Here is a 15,143-nt window from a genome sequence, read left to right as displayed (position 1 = left end):
CCAACTTATCTGAAAAAAGCAATGATCATAAAACAACTGATAGAGCCTTTTGTTAGACTCATCTGATGTATACAGATCTTGAAATATATATTTAAGCATCTATTAAGAGCTTATTTAAAAATCAAAAATAAAATAAAATAAAAATCCAAATGTTTCTGCTTGCCTGTTGTATTTGTTTGCCTAGACTTCTTAAGAGTCTAACTGATATCATTTTGGCCACTATATATTTCTGTACAGTTTCATTCCCATGCATTTGAAACGTTGGTAAAATCCTATTATATTACTGGTTGCTACTTTGCTCATTTAGACTTATAAACATTAAGTCACTTTTCTCAAACCATTAAATCCTGTATCTAACAGCATGTGGGACTCACCAGAGACACCCTTTTTAGTACAGAGTTCCTGGTGGTGGCCTGCACATTTGTAGTTTTGATCAGCTCTCCCTGGTGGCTTTTTCCCAGCCGGCTCAGCATCAGTACACAGCCCGGCATCGCGGAGGCATGGCCAGAAGGTGACAGCCATAGACGAGGAGTCTATTTTGTTAGCCTCCCATGCAGATGTTACCATATTTTCCTAGACTTGCATTAGAAAGGGGGTCCACCGTCTGTTATAAGGTCAATTTTTCAATAATTCTATTGAATAATTCTATTCAATAATAACCATAGAATAATATAGTAATATATTATTTATTACAAACAATCATAATATAAAATAAAAGTATTTGAATAATAATTCTATTTAAAAATGCTACTAATCACACCCATTTGTGCAAATTACCTTAATTGTGCCGCTGGAAACCCAAAACAGATTTGAGAAAGCATTCAGTATCACACCGGGAGTGACCATAGTTCCATGTGGAACTTTACCTAATTAAGTCCCTCATATGCTCTAGTTTGGGTTTAATAGAGCTGGTTACTTGAAGACTCACATGGAAGATCTAATGATCAAGGGGAAATGCTGGAAAGAAGAAAAGGAGAGGAAAACAATAAAGCTTCATCGCCCTGGAAGCCCTTTGCGTCTGTGCGGGCTCCTAGTCTCCCTGTGCGCAGGCTTCCCTGAAAACAAGGCAGGGGTGCCCATGGAGCAGGACCTTGGCAGCTGCACCCAGCGCTGCCCACCGAGCAGCCCTGAGGGACGGGAAGGTGCCTGTCTTGCAGCTCTCTCCCCTGCGCCTGCAGGTGCTGGAGTTTGTCTGACAACAGAGGTGCGACTCTGACACGGTTTAAGATTGGTGGCATAACGGGAAGACAGTGATGCAAGGAGCAAGTGTGAATTAAAAAAAGAAGTCACTTTTCTCTCTCCTGTAGCTGTAAATAACATCACCCACAATTCCTTACTTCCAAAATTCTAGGCCCAAGTGCTAGGGCATGAGAGTTTGCTAGAGACTTTTTCTTTTTAAGGACATCATCACCAAAGAGCTGAATTTGTTAAAAACATGATTTTCAAACTCTCCTCCCATGAATAGTTCCCTTGACTATTTCACCTCAAGCCATTCATCTTCCCATATCCTTCCTCCCACCCACCCCCACACAGCAAGCAAGGTTTCTAGGATGTCTAATAGAAGGCAATGGTTATGTGTGTTCTTTCTCCAGGGTGGAGAGATACTTAGAGAAAGAAGTAACCCATGGAAAAACTAATGATTTTGTGGTTGCAAAATATTGAGGCTGAAAATGAAAGCATGCAGGGGAAACTAAATCATAGTTAAGGAAAGGAAGAAGCATGGTGGCTGGTAATAAAGCTCTGTTTATGAGCAGAGCCTCTCAGCAACTGAGAGAAGCCTGGGGACTCGCTACTCAAACTGTGGTCTGACACCACCTGAGAGCGTGTTACAAATGCGAAATCCCAGGCCTCATCCCAGACCTGAATGAGGACATGCACTGCAATAGACCCACCAGGTAATTTGCATCTGCATTTAGCCTGAGAAGCCCTGAACTGGGACATTTTAATGTTTTAGGGCCCCAGTAAATTAATAGATAAATAATAATAAAACCAGGAGGTTTTAATTGTTTGTATTTTACATTGAGTTTACACACACACACACACACACTACAGTAACTACATAAATAATCTGATTTGGAGAGGACATCTAAAGTCTAAAATCTCTGTGAATACCTAGGTCCCCTGGCCCCTGATGGAATCTGCAGAGGATAGCACCACCATCACCCAGCAGCTGTTTGGAACTCAACAGCTCCCCATGCATCAGGATCATGTCCTAACTCTGAACGTGAAAAACGTTCCTTTAATTAATAGGTGGCACCATGCTGCAGCAGGATCATTTGCATCCTTGCCCCCGAGAGAATGTTTTTGGTGCACCGAGTCGTGTTGATGGCTGGCTGAAGCTCAAGCTTAGCCCGATCAGCATCAGAGAACCCCAGATGCAGTCTGTGTAAGCAAGAGGAAAATGACCTCCAGGGCCGCCCACTGCAGCAGCACATAAATAAATGGGCAGATGTGTCAATGAGGCACATTAGTCCAGGAGTGCAGCTCTTTGGGGACTGAAGTCCAAAGACAAAGACATTTGTAGTTGCCGGTCAACCTGGAGCATTTCTGCTAATTTTTCTGGATGTGTTTTTGACAGGAGCTTAAGGGCATCTCAATAAATTAAAATGTATTTACATGGCAATGAAGAATTATCTTGACACACAGAGTTATTTAATTACCAAAGTGCTTTGTGTGCTGCTAAAGTTAAGACTATGTCAGCCTTTCTGGGACAAACCTTTATTTTCAGGGCCGTATGGCTCAGCCAGGAATGATCCCCGGGGTTGGAGCTTGTCATTTGTATAAGAGGAGTCTCCTCACTGACCCCCATTTCCATAAACAGCTCTAAACAGATCAGTAATCTCAATGTCAGACATCATGATGAAGTCAGCACGGCCACGGCCAAATGCCCCCCTTCCGGGACGTGGCCTGCCTCTCAGAGGAATTGTAAACGAAGCCATACCCCATTTGCAGTCTTCAAAACATGTCAGGGTTGCTGTCTGTCTGAATGACATTCAGAGAATTTTCTTGAGGCATCAAGAGGTGGGCGTATGTTGCAAGTCTGTGTCCATGCTGGCAGCATCAAAGCAGTTGGTAAACAGTGACCTCATATTACCAGGGACAATTTCCCCTAAGCTATGCACCACCCTGATCCTATTGGAAAGGAGGTCCAGGCTGGAAGGAAGGCACTCTGAGAAGTCGCGGACAAGCACCTGGAAGCTCAGGGTCCAATCCTCAGCACTAAGTTTGGTAGAATTTCTGTCTACTTCCAAGTTCAAAGGTTTGTCATTGATTTTGATCAGAGATAATACTGGTGACAGGTATATTAGCAGTGGTTTGGATCCTCCCTTTAACTAACTCAGGTCAAGGAGGCTCATTGAATAAAAGTGAAATAGGAAAACCAAACATTACCTATCTTCCTTCTTAGGATGCAAATCAAAATACATTAAAGATTTTGTTTGACGTTGTTACAGACAGTCAGAAGGAACAGACTTGAGTGATTCATGATCAGACCCAACAAGGCTGGTGGTTGAACAGAGAGAGTTCTGCACCAGAAGTCAGGAAACCTGGGTCTCACATCTGATTCAACCCCTTGTGAGCAGTGGGGACTCACAAAAATCACTTTACCTCCCCAGCTTTCATTTTCCTCATCAACGTAAGGGGCTGAATTACTAAAGAACGCTGATTCATTCCAATTGTGGGATTCTATTTCATTTATTCCATTTGTGAAAACGATAATTTCTTTTTCATCCATTTTCCCCCATGAAAAGCAGCAATCCTTCCAGCTGATTGAAAGTTTCAGCCACTGAACTCTCCCAAATTCATTCCCCTAGGCCCAGGCATCTTGACTCTGGTGGTGGGATCTGACATCAGCCGCTGTCCCAATACCCCTCGGCCCACCTGCCGCGGCTACCTACATAAGAGGACTCACTCTGGCTTCGTGAAGAGTTGGAGGAAGAGGTGGTTTGTGCTGAAGCATGATGGCTGCCTCCACTATTACAGACATAAGAAGGTAAATTAAGGGCAGGTGTAAGGGTTGGCATGGTTGAGCTCAAGAAACCCTTGGAAGTGCAGTCGGTCCATTACCAATGCATTGTCTTGCAAGGTGGTAGGATTCTGGAAACCGTGTTCTGTTCTGCGACTTTCAAAACTTCTTCAGAGGTTCAGAGCATTGTAATTTATTTTCTCTGCTGCCGCATAAATCGAGGTTGGCATACGTTTCTATCTCATTTATTCCTATTTTCAGTTCCTCTGTGAATACTTCCTTATCAAGCCAAGAAAATAAGAACCAAACTGCATACTTAGTACCTTAGAGAAATCAAGGTGGGCTAACGCAAAGCGCAGCCAACATCCCGCTAGACCGCGTGCCTGGGCACTGTTCCCCAGGTTACAGTCACTGCTAGCAGTGACTGGAAGCTGATCTCCCGAGAAAGCCGCCTGGAATACCTTGTTTCATTCCCCAGATTTCATTAGCGCAGTGATTTCTAACTATAGGTGAAGGTTGGAATCATCTGGGGAATGTTCTCCAATGATGCAAAGCCAGTCCTCCTCCCAGATGTTTCTCATTCTGTCAGTTAAGGATGTAGCCTGGACCTGTTGGTCTGGGGAAAGCACTTCAGGTGATTCTAGAGAGCAATTCTGAAGAACAACCTGCAGGCTGTGTCTTGTCAGCAGACATATTTTCTTAGCCCTGTGCAGTACGGTGTTTAATGATTTTAATCTGATGCAAACATAAAATTCAGAGACTTCATATAGAAATCCCAGTTTCCAAATTTGCCTGAAAAATTCCTTAACGACATTTGGTGGAAGCTAAATAGCGCCCCCCTCTCCTAGGGAGCGCGGGAACTGTCCATTTCAACAAGGGCCACACTTCCTGTGTCTCCCACCCGGCTGGCCTCACTCCAAACCACGTTTTCAACCCTTAACAAGTGTTAGAAACATGAGTTTTGGTTGTTTACCTTTTTATGACACAATCTTATTATTTCTGCCTTTATCCACTGCCCTAGTTTCTTCATTTTAAGCTTTTTTTATTTTTGTATATATATACACATATATATGTATATACACACATATATATACATATATATACATATACATACATATACATATACACATATATATGTATACATATATATAGTCATTCAATCATTTTGGTTAGTTACTTAGTTTTTCTTAATGTTGTAATGTGCACTTTCTCCCCTCAGCCCAGTTAGTCCTGTCATTGTTCCATATGGTTTTGGCCTTGCATATAATCTCAACAGCTTGCATTTATATTGTAATCCAATAACATTACCCACTTACATTTATTATATTATTCCCAAACAAGATAAGAGCATTTTTTATCCTTTGTGTTAAACATTTGAATGTATCACTTGAACATACAATGTAAACACTGCAGAATAGTACTTTAAAAGTTCCAATGAAGCCCTAGCCTGTTTGGCTCAGTGGATGGAGCGTCGGCCTGTGGACTCAAGGGGCCCAGGTTCGATTCCGGTCAAGGGCATGTACCTTGGTTGCGGGCACATCCCCAGTAGGGAGTGTGCAGGAGGCAACTTTAACCAAATGTCTGTGAAGCGTTTTCCCGTGCCTCATCTCATTTGATCCTCACAGAAGTCCTGGAGTAGGTAGATAGGAGACTCGGTGGAATCCTATTTGCTGTTCATTCGCCAGAAAACAGAGATTTAGAAAGTTTAGAAACTTGACCCGACTGAAAAGAAGAAGGAAATGGTGGACCTTGAAAATGACTTCAGGTTTTCTCACTGCACAGAATATAGTCAAACACTGCTGCGGTTAAATATTTTACCCTTTGTTCTCCCTGCCTGATCTACAATAATAACCTGCTTTGTGTTGATATTTACTGCTGTGTTGCTGACAATTACCTGAAAGAGAAGTTGGGGTGCTTCACTGAGCTGGAAAAAGTTTAGCTAAATCAGAAAGCAGGTCTAATTGAGCAAGTTTATTTTATATCTATAGAAGGCTAAGTTGACTCGCACATGTGCGATACATATAAAGCTCTCGCTGGTGCCAATTGCACACAGGTATTTTGATCTGTCATTGTTGATTGTGAATTTGGTTGACACTCCTATTGAAGAAAAAGGGTGAATAACGATACTAAAATATTTCTTCTAATTAATTTCCTTTCAATGTGCACAAATTCGTGCACCGGGCCAGTATATCAATAAATTGTTGATTGTGAATTTGGTTGACACTCCTATTATAGAAAAAGGGTGAATAACAATACTAAAATATTTCTTCTAATTAATTTCCTTTCAATGTGCACAAATTCGTGCACCGGGCCACTAGTATATCAATAAAGAAATCAACACATATTTTAAAGTGAGGAGTAATTTTGCATATTGAATCCTTGTGAAGACTCTCTGTTCTGTGATTATTTCTCACTTATCTGTAACACAGACTAGGAGGTGTCTGCCTTTCATGGCTATGTGAGCTGCACAGCTACTTTGGAAAAACTTTGTCTCCCTCCAGTGCAGGAAAATAAGATTCTCTGTAATCGGGATGAAAAATGATGGTTCAGCCTTGTTCTCTGTATTCTGAGTATTAGAGGGGAACAGACCAGAAGTGTCCAATCTGGGTGTGCTTCAGAAGCCCCTGAAGAGTTTTCCAAAGTGCACATGCAAACCATCTCCTTCTCCCTTACCTCCTGAGTGGGTCCTGGAAACCGGGTGTTCTTTCTTAAGCTTTCAAGGTAGTTAGGATAGACCTGATTTGTAACCTGGCCGAGTCCCACAACAAGATTTATTTTCATCTATAGTCAGAAGAAAAAAACAGGAGGCAAAAGAGAAGCTTGCCAGTTTTTCCTCCATGGTTCTTTAGCCTGAGATTTTGTTCTTTCTATCTCTTGGTGATAATTTTTGCTTTCTCTTATGAAATAGTGACAGCAGTAGATGCTGGCTTTTCTTTAATGGCCTTCCTCAGTAAAATAAATCCATAAAAGCAACCTTTTGTCAAGCACCCCATATTTTAAAATTCCTGGTTCTTGAAAGTCAGAATGGTTCCTGGAGCCAGTGTTTTAGGCCTGGGTTTGCCAGGTGGCAATCACGGGACTGGTGCTGCCTGCAGATGTTATGTTTGGCTTGCACAATATTTTTATAAATTTTTAATTAAATGCATTCAGGTGTAGCACGTACTATCTAACTTGACATAATCCCTACTACTCCTCATTACCTTACTCTGAGCCCAGTCATATAAACTACCCACTAGGCCCTGTAGGGATTTGAGTATTTGAATACTGGGGGTAGAATTCATACGAAAAATTAGTTCTGTGGTTGTATAGTGGTAGGAATTAAAATAGATTTTTTTAACTGCTTCTAGTCCTCTTTGGAAAAGAAATGTGGATCTTACAGTAAGTTTGGACACAGCTAAGGAAAAACTATTTGAGTAACTGCAGTTGTGACCATCATTGCCACATAATTTTTAATGTGGAGATGGTTAAATATAAAAACACAGCTTTATTTTGTTTACAAAGGGCCAAAATCAGATCCCTTGTGTGCTACAGATTCCAGAACACATTATGCCTGATCTTTAGAATAGATAGCAATGACTAAGAAGAATTAATGGGGCGTAATAAGAACATAACAGAATAAATTAGCAGAAAACTAACTCAGCCATGCAGTATTTATTCATGCAACAAATATGTATTGAGTGCTTTTTATGAGCCAGGCATTACGCTAAGTACTGGGAACACACACACACAAAATAACTGCACATATTGTACCTGCCCTGTTTGTGCGTATAATTCCATAGGAGAGACTAATATTAAGAAGTGGATTCACAAATAAATATGCAATTATGACCCTGGCCAGGTGGCTCAGTTGGTTGGAGCAATATCCCATATACCCAGGTGGCAGTTTCAATTCCTAGCTAGAGCACATACCTTGGTTGTGAGCCCATACGGGAAACAACCAATCAGTGATTCTCTCTCATACAGATATTTTCCTGTCTCTCTCTCTCTCTCTCTCTCTCTCTCTCTCTCTCTCTTTCTCTTTCCCTTCCTCTCTTTCTAAAATTAATAAAAACATATCCTAGGGTGAGGATTTAAAAAAATATGCAATTGTGGTTGGTACATAAGTAAAATTACAGAGTAGGTGAAGAGAATTGTAGCAGTCTGGATCCAAAAGATACAATCCCATAGTGATTTAAACAAGTGAAGTTTAATATAGAATATTATTAAACTATGAGAAAAAATGACTATAGGCTATAAGAACACTGCATGGTACTAAGGGAGAGTCCCAGAGGAAGGACAAACAGAGAAAGGAAATCCCTCTCTAAGGTTGAGGATTCAGATCTCCTTGGGAAATGCAGTGCAACCACTGGAAGGCAGGGCCGCTCACTGGTTTGCTGGGTCAGAGCCACCCTGCAGTCCCAGGGCAAAGAGGAGGAAACCCTTTGGGGCACGGGAGAGGCAGGGAATCGGAAGCTGGTAGCTGGTGCCTGAGTGTGTAAAGGGAGTGGGGATGCCGGTGTGGCGGGAGGCCTGCAGCACGAGGTGTCCTGTCGGGAAGGCCTTGTCTAGAAGGCAGTGATGTGGGCAGACAGACCTAGGGGAGAGGGGAAGCGAGCAGAGCTATCAGGCACCGGGGCTGGCAGGAGACCTGGAGCAGAGGACGTCCACCTGGGAAGGGTCACAGGAAGGCGATCACCAGGCCACACTGGGGCTGCAAGGTCTCCAGGGACAGTGTGTTCTTGGGTGCATGGCTGGGACAGAGCACCCCGAAATGTCCACACTCCCCACTACAGACCCACACAGAGCACCTGGAAAGAGCAGGAGTGCCCCTTCCTCCTGAAATGTTCCTCTACCGCCCTCTACTGAGAAAGCGCAACACCATGCTTACTGCACAGGAGTTCCATCCCTAATTGCAGAGCACACATCGAGGGCTGAACTTGGAGCTGAGAAGCAGTAAGTGGACAACTGGCACGCGAGTAAAACAGAGGGTCTAGTACAGTGATGGCGAACCTATGACACGCGTGTCAGAGGTGACACGCGAACTCATTTTTTTGGTTGATTTTTCTTTGTTAAATGGCATTTAAATATATAAAATAAATATCAAAAATATAAGTCTCTGTTTTACTATGGTTGCAAAGATCAAAAAATTTCTATATGTGACACGGCACCAGAGTTAAGTTAGGGTTTTTCAAAATGCTGACACGCCGAGCTCAGAAGGTTCGCCATCACTGGTCTAGTATAAATTAAGAGGAGTCATATTTAATGAATTTCTTCTTGAGGATGTAATATTTCAACTGAGGCCTGGAGTTTGAATAAACGTTAGCCAGACAGAAAGTTGGGATGAGCATTCTCCAGGCAGAAGAGATAGCATGTGTGAAGTCCCTGAACTGGAAAAAAAGCTTGGAAAGTGTAAGGAACTCAGAGGAAGTCCCTTGTGGCTAGTTCAGAGTACAAGGGGGAGAGCAGGGAAGGCGGGGTCAGGCAACTCTGGACCCTGGGTCAGTGACAGGAGTTTTGTATGCTCTTCTAACTACAATAAAGAGACTCTAAAACAGCGGTTCTCAATCTGAAAGTCGCGACCCCTTTGGCGGTGGAACGACCCTTTCACAGGGGTCGCCTAAGACCAGCCTGCTTATAAGATATTTACATTACGATTCATAACAGTAGCAACATTACAGTTATGAAGTAGCAACGAAAATAATTTTATGGTTGGGTCACAACATGAGGAACTGTATTTAAAGGGCCAGAAGGTTGAGAACCACTGCTCTAAAATATCTTAGGCAGGGAAGTGTTGTTTTTAAGGTGCAAGATACCAGTATAAGTATGAATGCTGCTGAGAGTAGAATCAAGCAGAGAGAGAAAAGTTAAAGGTACAGAAAAAGAGGAATACCTAATGGACACATAAGCCATCTATCCTAAAAGTTGGGTATGTAGTCCATAGGTACCAGCAGAGACACTGAACTTTATGAAGGATAAGACTGAATGTTCAACCAGATTAAAAACAAAAAGACACGTTCTCTGCACATTGTAGCAGAACAAAGCAGTTTGTTTTGTTCTGTGAAGCTATGTATGCAAGAACCCACATGTGGGTGTGTGGGGGAGAACCAGGGGCTGGGAGACACTTCACACACTGGGCTTCACAGATGCTCAAAGAAGAAAGCAGTGTTATGCCTTCAATAACTGCCTCTATTCAGGGCTTCTGATGGTCACAGCATATTTCCGTGGCTGTGTTGGAGGAGGAGTCCAAGGGGCTGAACGGCACACAATAGTGTGAGAGTCTTCATTTTGAACAAAGAGTAAAATTTGAAGCATGAAATAAGATTAATTATTTTAGTCATGTGGTCTTGAACCCCTTTTCTAAGTGAGACCTGTTGATGTTTTCCTTTCTTTTATGAAAGGCAAGTGAATGATATGCCTTTCCCAAATTGCCAAGAAGCTAACAATTCACTTTTAAAAGCTGCAAAGCCCTGAAACTAAATGGAGGCTGAGTGAAGTAGAATAGAGTGTGGGCTTTGAAGGCCAACCCAGCTCTACAGACTCCAACCTTAGAATATAATGGTTCCCCTGACCCGCAGGGGATTCCTCCCAGGACACCCACTGAATGCCTGACACCGAGGGTAGTACCTAGCCCTAATCCACTTCTGCAATTCTGCCAGCAATGTAGCAGCAGCAGCAGCACAGGCAGCCTCTCCAATCATTTTTTTTTTTTTTAAATATATTTTATTGATTTTTTACAGAGAGGAAGGGAGAGAGATAGAGAGTTAGAAACATCGATGGAGAGAAACATCAATCAGCTGCCTCCTGCACATCTCCCACCGGGGATGTGCCCGCAACCCAGGTACATGCCCTTGACCGGAATCGAACCTGGGACCTTTCAGTCCACAGGCCGACGCTCTATCCACTGAGCCAAACCGGTTTCGGCACTCTCCAATCATTTTTATGTGTTGTCAGCAGCAGCAGCACAGGCAGCCTCTCCAATCATTTTTATGTGTTGTTTTTTCAGACCAAACCTAGTTTTGAGTCTGTGTAACCATCCCTTACTTAGTAAATGGCTTGGTGTCACTTGTTTCAGAGATCCCTTGCTAAAATCTCAGTGCTTTCTGGTGCAACACCTTGCCATCAATGAGAACACATTTTTGGTTCATGTCTTGCACCCATAAATTTAATGCCTTTTCCATTTTAACTAAGCACTTAAAATGCACTGTGGCTGTAACTTTTTGCAGCTTTAGGTGCAATAGCAAAACTAGCAAGAATTTCTTTTTTCGTCTTCACAATTTCATGGCTGGAAGATTTATTCTTACCATAGATCTTAGCAACCTCACCATAAGATATTTTTCTTTCCTTATTAAGTTGAGAACTTTCACCTTTTCACTTAAAAGAATCACTTTTGTAGTTTCTCTTTGGCATGCCAAATTGACAGTATCCCCACTCCTGTGTTTGGGCCATTATTAAATAGAATAAGGGTAATGTGAACACAAGCACATGATTCCACGACAGTCGATCTGATACGAGACAGCTATGAAGTGACTAACAGGCAGAAGTGTCTCCATTGCGGATAGGATAGATGGGCCGGATGGAGCAGGAAGGTAGGAGATCACTCTACTCAGAACAGAGCACCCCCAATTTCAGACTTATAAATTGTTTAATTCTGGAACTTTTATTTAATAGCTTCGGATCTCAGTTGACCACAGATAACTGAAACCACAGAAAGGGAAACCATAGGTAAAGGGGGACTAGTGTAATTTTATACTACGTCTTTAAGTAAACTAAGAGTTACCGGAAAATGGGTCACTCCTGGGACTTGCCCTAGAATTGACCCAAGAAGCAGAGGAAAACCCGGCCCACAGAATGGGTTTGAACGGGCAGTGTAAGGCATCAATGCAGTTGATTTCTGATGACACCTTATGGCCCTGCTTGTTACCGACACGAGTCCAGGTGACCATATGGAGGAGACAGAATGCTGGAGCTCAGGGGAGTGATCTGGCAAGAGCTGTGTTAATCATTTGCATATAGAGTTGGCACCATATGCCTTGAGGTCACCCAGGAAGAATGTTGATTACAAGAAAAGAGAGCTGAGGTCAGTCTTGAGGATGAGAACAGAGCCAGTCAGAAATCTGGTGCAGGGAAGAGGATCCGGCATTACCGGCTGAATAGGAACAGCCAATGAGACAAGAGGAAAACCGAGGGAGTCTTATGTTCTCATAAGACAGAGATGAATGTCTTTCAAAAAGGTGAGAGTGGTCAATGGTTGTCAAATGCTGCTGTGAAGTAATGGCCCGCTGGATACAAGCCTCTTAGTGGGAGAGTGGACCTCCCTTGCTATGACTGGTCTTGTGTGGAACTTACTATTTTCCCATCTAAAAGCATATTGTCTCAGCCATTCTGAGAGGGGAGGGGAAACTGCCTTGAATGCACAGTTTTGGGGACTAACTTTCTATCTTTCTTACCCCTTTCTAAGGCAACATCTTGGAAAGAGTTGTCTAACACTATCTTCCTCCACTTTCTTTCCTAATCCACTGCAATCAGGAGTCTACTTTCATTATATATGTGGCTGTTGAAATTACAATCATGCCAGGTTATTCAGGAAGAGAGTGTAGGATGAGGAAAACGTTGGTCCACGAACATTTAATGGGACATGATAAGATTCAGGTGAATTGAAGTAGCATATATAAACTAATAATATAATCAGGGTCAGCACATAGTCTCAAATAGTATTTTTTATCCCCTTGACCCACTTTACCCTTTTCTACGCAATCTGCCTGTGGTCACGCAGCTAGTCAGTGAGAACAGATTTAAACTCGCATCTGCTTGGCTAAAAAGATCATGTTCTTTCTTTCCATTATGCGAAACTACCTTCCCATACTTCTGTCCCATTTTGTGCCCACTTACCAACCACCTGCCCCCGGAAACCTCAATCCCTGGCCCGTTTCCCAGGTTCACCCCTAGGAGCTTGAACTCACTCTGCTAATCTGCTTCTACTCCAGGAATCGGCCTCCTCTGGATGCCCATCTCATTTGTCCTCACGTCCTCACTGAGTCAGCCCCAGAACAAGATGCAGCACAAAAGAGAGGCGAACGTAAAAACTAAGTGAGCTCTGTGAGCATCATTTACTGAATTTACAGGAATGGGGTGAATGCATATCCCACCAATGAAAGAGTGCTTGTGGCACTCAGAAAGCATGGAACGAGTTAGTGTGTGCATGTGTCAATATAATAGAGGATCTCCAAGTTTCCAATAGTTCATTCCCAAGTCTCAATACCTCATTGGAGCCTTACTTTGTCATTTAAGAGATGCCCAGTAGGTGGAGCAGCTTACTCACAGATGGTTTTTCACGGACGGCCATGGATAGGATTTTGAATCATAAATTTCTTGTTAATTCAGGAGATTGAGAAACAATTGAGACCAACCTCCTCCTTTTCCAAAATACAGAAATGAGGACTAAAGATTATATAATTAACACATATCCAGCACTTAAACTAGCTGGCTGATGTTCACCTGAAATCCTGTTATAGGATCTATGAATCTCCAACTATGGGTAACATTCCGTAAGAAGGCCATGCCAAGGCACCAAGCGGCACATTCTGGGTTAGGAGGACGTACGGACACAGAGTGATGTTGTCTGCTGTTAGATGACCTCATTTCTTAGGATGATACCCTGTTGGAACTATTTGCCCTGTATTAATAAGTCCCAATTAAAAAAAAAAAAAAGGACACTTTAGAAAGGAAAGAGTACACCCTTCGCCTTTTTTACTTTCTCCCACCACCTGCTGCTGTTTCCCCTACAACAAAATCCCACCTGCAAAGTGCATGTTCAGGGTGTAAAGCAGAAGAAAGCCAATTTCCTGAGCTGGCTTCCTTCCTTGGTGGTCCCAGTACAGTACTTGGAATTCCCAGGGATAAAAGCGGGGCCATGTCCAATTTCACATCCATTCAGTTATCGGCAAAACACTTATTGAAAACTTTCTATAAAAAGAGCTGTAAAAAGAGTAGACAAAGCCAACAGCTCTCCTGGAATTACACTTTACTGTGGGAAGAAACAGGAAAGCCACAAGATAATTCCGGATACTGATAAGGATTTAGAATTGTGAATGCCTGAGGGCGGGGTAGGGTTGAGAGATTATTTTCAAGGAATGGTCAAGGAAGCTTGTCTGAGAAGATAATATTTAAAACACAGATCTGGGAGAATGATTTTGGCAGAGGAAAAAGCTAATACAAAGACCTGAGCAGAGAGTGTTAAGCTATTTTCAATTAGTACATTCTCCATAAGCATTAGTTCATCAGGTTGCCTTTTTTTTTTTTAATCTGTAATCTTTTACTTTAAAAATCCATAACACATGGTAATATAACAGTTACTCAACGTGGGATGGATTTGGTCACTGTGTTCTGAATATTTGAAATATTTTATTAAGGAAGATATTCTAGTATAAACAGCTCCGATACGAGTCGTGAGATGTCATGGATGCCGTGTAGCTACAAGAGTGCTTGGGGACCATCACAGGGATGCTTAAATGCAGCGTGCTTTCATCTAAAAACATACAAAGCTACTTTTTATGGATGAATTATGTTTCAATTTGCTACCTCCGGATGTGGAAGGTACCAAGTCCCATGGGTCTGAATTTAAAAGACTAAGCAGCTTTATTTTTCCTTCAGGGACCATGGTATCCAGGGTTTACAGTCCAGTGGTTCTCAACCTTCTGGCCCTTTAAATACAGTTCCTCATGTTGTGACCCAACCATAAAATTATTTTCGTTGCTACTTCATAACTGTAATGTTGCTACTGCTATGACGTAATGTAAATATCTGATATGCAGGATGGTCTTAGGCAACCCCTGTGAAAGGGTCGTTCGACTGCCAAAGGGGTCGTGACCCACAGGTTGAGAAACGCTGGTTAGGTTTCAAAGCAAACAATTTCTCTAAGGAAAGGGGAAACATAAGAGAGCATTCTGTTGGAATATCTAAATTTAGCAAAGGAAACATGGGCAAAAAAAGCCCTGTAAAAGGATAACAATAATTTTAACTGAGCAACTTCATTCCAATAATTTCTAGACCAAAAACCTGTCAGTCACCTCAATGAAAACAATGTCACTGAAATGTGCTTTGAAGGGCAGGCAGATCACTGGAGCAAGTTCTGACATATTCTTGAGAATTAAAAATGCACGGCGCACACACAGAGGAAGGGGGAAGAGGGCCAACGCCCTAA

General features: G+C 42.4%; 1 protein-coding gene across 1 annotated transcript in view; it reads left to right on the top strand.

Moving 5' to 3' along the window:
* The window catches only part of LOC106726137, a 97,792-nt gene that overhangs the window by 41,301 nt on the left and 41,348 nt on the right, over positions 1–15,143 (top strand). The window contains exon 8 of the mRNA XM_014539862.1: positions 3,813–3,991. Coding sequence (XP_014395348.1) covers positions 3,813–3,991 — 179 coding nt within the window. The remainder of the gene's footprint in view (positions 1–3,812; positions 3,992–15,143) is intronic.

Source organism: Myotis brandtii, unplaced genomic scaffold (genome assembly GCF_000412655.1).
Source record: "Myotis brandtii unplaced genomic scaffold, ASM41265v1 scaffold230, whole genome shotgun sequence".
Taxonomy (NCBI): Eukaryota; Metazoa; Chordata; class Mammalia; order Chiroptera; family Vespertilionidae; genus Myotis; species Myotis brandtii.
This window is presented reverse-complemented; position numbering and strand designations above follow the sequence as displayed.